Source organism: Chrysemys picta, unplaced genomic scaffold (genome assembly GCF_011386835.1).
Source record: "Chrysemys picta bellii isolate R12L10 unplaced genomic scaffold, ASM1138683v2 scaf1995, whole genome shotgun sequence".
NCBI lineage: Eukaryota > Metazoa > Chordata > Testudines > Emydidae > Chrysemys > Chrysemys picta.
The window spans coordinates 7,400-10,426 of record NW_027054700.1 but is presented as its reverse complement, the minus strand read 5'-3'; the positions used below and the strand labels follow the sequence as shown (position 1 = coordinate 10,426).

General features: G+C 47.0%; 1 protein-coding gene across 1 annotated transcript; it reads left to right on the top strand.

The window, feature by feature from the left end:
* Positions 1-1,726: 1,726 nt before the first annotated feature.
* Positions 1,727-2,629, top strand: LOC135980149 (olfactory receptor 5AR1-like; the record flags this gene model as incomplete). Its single annotated transcript, XM_065580213.1, has 1 exon — positions 1,727-2,629. A coding segment is annotated over one exon (903 nt), but the record flags the coding sequence as incomplete, so codon positions are not given.
* Positions 2,630-3,027: the final 398 nt, after the last annotated feature.

Genomic DNA, 3,027 nt, shown 5'->3' with positions numbered 1-3,027 from the left:
GGCTCGCCAATGGGAGAATGCCCTAAGCGCTGTCCCTCAGGAGTTCAGCACCTGAGTCCCGACTGCTTGTGATCAATGGCCAGGAGGACAGTCCTGTAGACCGGCACCTAAGTTGCTTCTTTTGAGAAATGCAAGGGAAGGAAGTGTTGGTGCTCATGCTGGCATCACCAACCTTCTAACTTTTATTCTGGTGGTAAGAGCAGTCATCCAGGGTGTGGGAGACCCAAGTTCAATCCCTCCCCCCCCAGTTTTGTGGGGAGAAAACCTTTAAACGTTGGTCTCTCATCTCTTTAGAGAGTGCTCCAACCACTGGGCTATGGGGTATTCTGATCAGGGCTCCTCCAGTCTCTCCGAATGAAGCTGTTCCACTGCGTACAAATACTTAAACGGACAATTGGCCAAAAAGAGTTTGAGAATGATTCTATAGCCTGATAGGTCGGGCCCCCGGTATAAGGAGTGGAACAGGAGAAATAGGGTAAAATTTTAGGAGGGAGTTAATTGTGTGTGACATCAGACGCTCTGAAGTACAAACAAGGGGCCAGGCTACTGGTACACATACTCTAGAAGCTCATCGAGTCACTCTGGCAACTCAGTATGGTGACTACGGATCCCTTTCCTACAATTCTGCCTGCCTGCCACGTACCTTATTGTATGAAACTACTAGCCTGGCCCCATAAAAGGAAGTGGACAAGCACCTATGTCCTATATCCTCACCTTAATAGCTTGCTGTGCACAGAGTACCACTGGCCAGGGGTGGAATTAATCAATCTGGGTAACTGTATGTGAATCTAGTCATAATACATTATATTGTAATGAAACAGCACTCGGTGAGCTCTTGGCAGTCAGCACTGAATATGGGACTTCTCTCTAGTACAGGGGTAGGCAACCTATGGCCCGTGTGCCGAAGGCGGCACGCGAGCTGATTTTCAGTGGCACTCACACTGCCCAGGTCCTGGCCACCGGTCCGGGGGGCTCTGCATTTTAATTTAATTTTAAATGAAGCTTCTTAAACATTTTAAAAACCACATTTATTTTACATACAACAATAGTTTAGTTATATATTATAGATTTATAGAAAGATACCTTCTAAAAACGTTAACATGTATTACTGGCACGCGGACCCTTAAATTAGAGTGAATAAATGAAGACTCAGCACACCACTTCTGAAAGGTTGCCGACCCCTGACCTAGTAGAATGGTTTCAGAGGGGTAGCCATGTTAGTCTGCATCAGCAAAAAGAACAAGGAGTACTTGTGGCACCTTAGCTCAAATAAATGTGTTCGTCTATAAGGTGCCACAAGTACTCCTCATTCTTTTTGCTATCTAGTAGAATATAAGCCTCTACCGCCCGATCATTCATTGGCCATCCCTCGATTCGAGGCTGATCTCTATCACGGATTTACATATGGGTCCTGAGATGACTCAGGAATCCAATCGCGGAACCACAAATCTGCCCACAGTTGGTACAGACATTTCGTGGCCGGCCAGCTCTCTGCTGGGAGAAAGTTCTTTCTTTTTCCTACCGCCTGTGCTAAGAGACCCATGGCTGTTAGTTCAAAACGCATAATAGAGTCTTAAACCTCTGTTAGATCTCACCAGAGAACCACATGGTATATGATCAGAATGACCCCAAGGAATTGATACTCAGCCTTTATTTGTCTCTTCTTTCCATGTAATGCTCGCTTTCTCCCTTGTGGGGAACAGCACATCTGGGATAAATGTTGAAGGGGAATCACACCACTGTTCATCTTGTTGGGATTCACGGACAACCAGCCCCTGAGAGTCATGCTCTTTGTGGTGTTTCTGTTGATCTACCTGCTCATCCTGGTGGGGAATCTCGGGATGGTCACTTTAGTCAGGATTGAGTCCCGGCTTCACACCCCCATGTACTTTTTCCTCAGTAACCTGGCCCTCTTAGATGTCGAATACTCCACTGTCATCGCTCCCCAGACACTGATGGCCTTTGCAGTGGAGAGCAAAGCAATTACATTCACTGGGTGCGCTCTGCAGTTCTACTTCTTCTGCATTGCTGTGTCCTGTGAGTGCTGCCTGTTGGGGGTCATGGCGTATGATCGCTTCACAGCCATCTGCAGCCCATTGCTGTACACCGTCATCATGTCCAAGCGGTTCTGCGTGCTGCTGGTGCTGGGGTCATACCTAGCCAGCTGGGTAAATGCAACGGTTCAGACTCTATTTATATTCCGTTTGTCCTTCTGTGGATCAAACATCATCAATCATTTCTTCTGTGATGTGCCCCCCATCCTGAAACTGGCCTGCTCTGACACCCACATCACAGACACTGTTCACTTCACCTTTTCTATTGTAATTATAACATCTACTCTCCTGACCATTGTCATCTCCTATGTGTACATTGTGGTTGCTATTCTAAGGATCAGCTCCACGGAGGGCAGGCGCAAAGCCTTCTCCACCTGCACCTCCCACCTGACGACCATCACCATCTTCTACGGAACGGTCATTTTTATGTATTTGCGGCCCAGTTCAAAGTACTCCATGGACCAGGACAAAATCATCTCTGTGTTTTATACCCTGTTGATCCCCATGCTGAACCCCCTGATCTACAGCCTGAGGAACAAGGAGGTGAAAGAGGCTTTTAGGAGGATGATAGGAAGGTTTTTTTTCTCAGTGAATGTAAAGGTGGAGACTTTATTTTGAATAAATAAATGGGAGTAAGATGGAGGAGTCACTTCTCTGTGTCGTTATCTTGAGTTCCGTGAATCACCAAATGTGTTTGTGTTGCATCAAAAGACACTAACGGTCAGATTTTCCAAACAGTTCTGCATCCACCCACCAGCTACTAGTTCAGCACTTCAGCAAGTCGTCCAATTTTCCAAAGTGCTCAGCTGCCAGTCAGGGCCTTAAATTCAGAGCCCAGAATCATTGATCTCAATGGTAACTGCTCCATGCTGAGCACTGGGGCAGATCTGGCACCTTCATGAGGGTCCTAACTGGTGTAGTAGGAAGAGAGCCTGAAACAAGGGGCCCAGTATGGGGCCTACAGCCTGAGCAA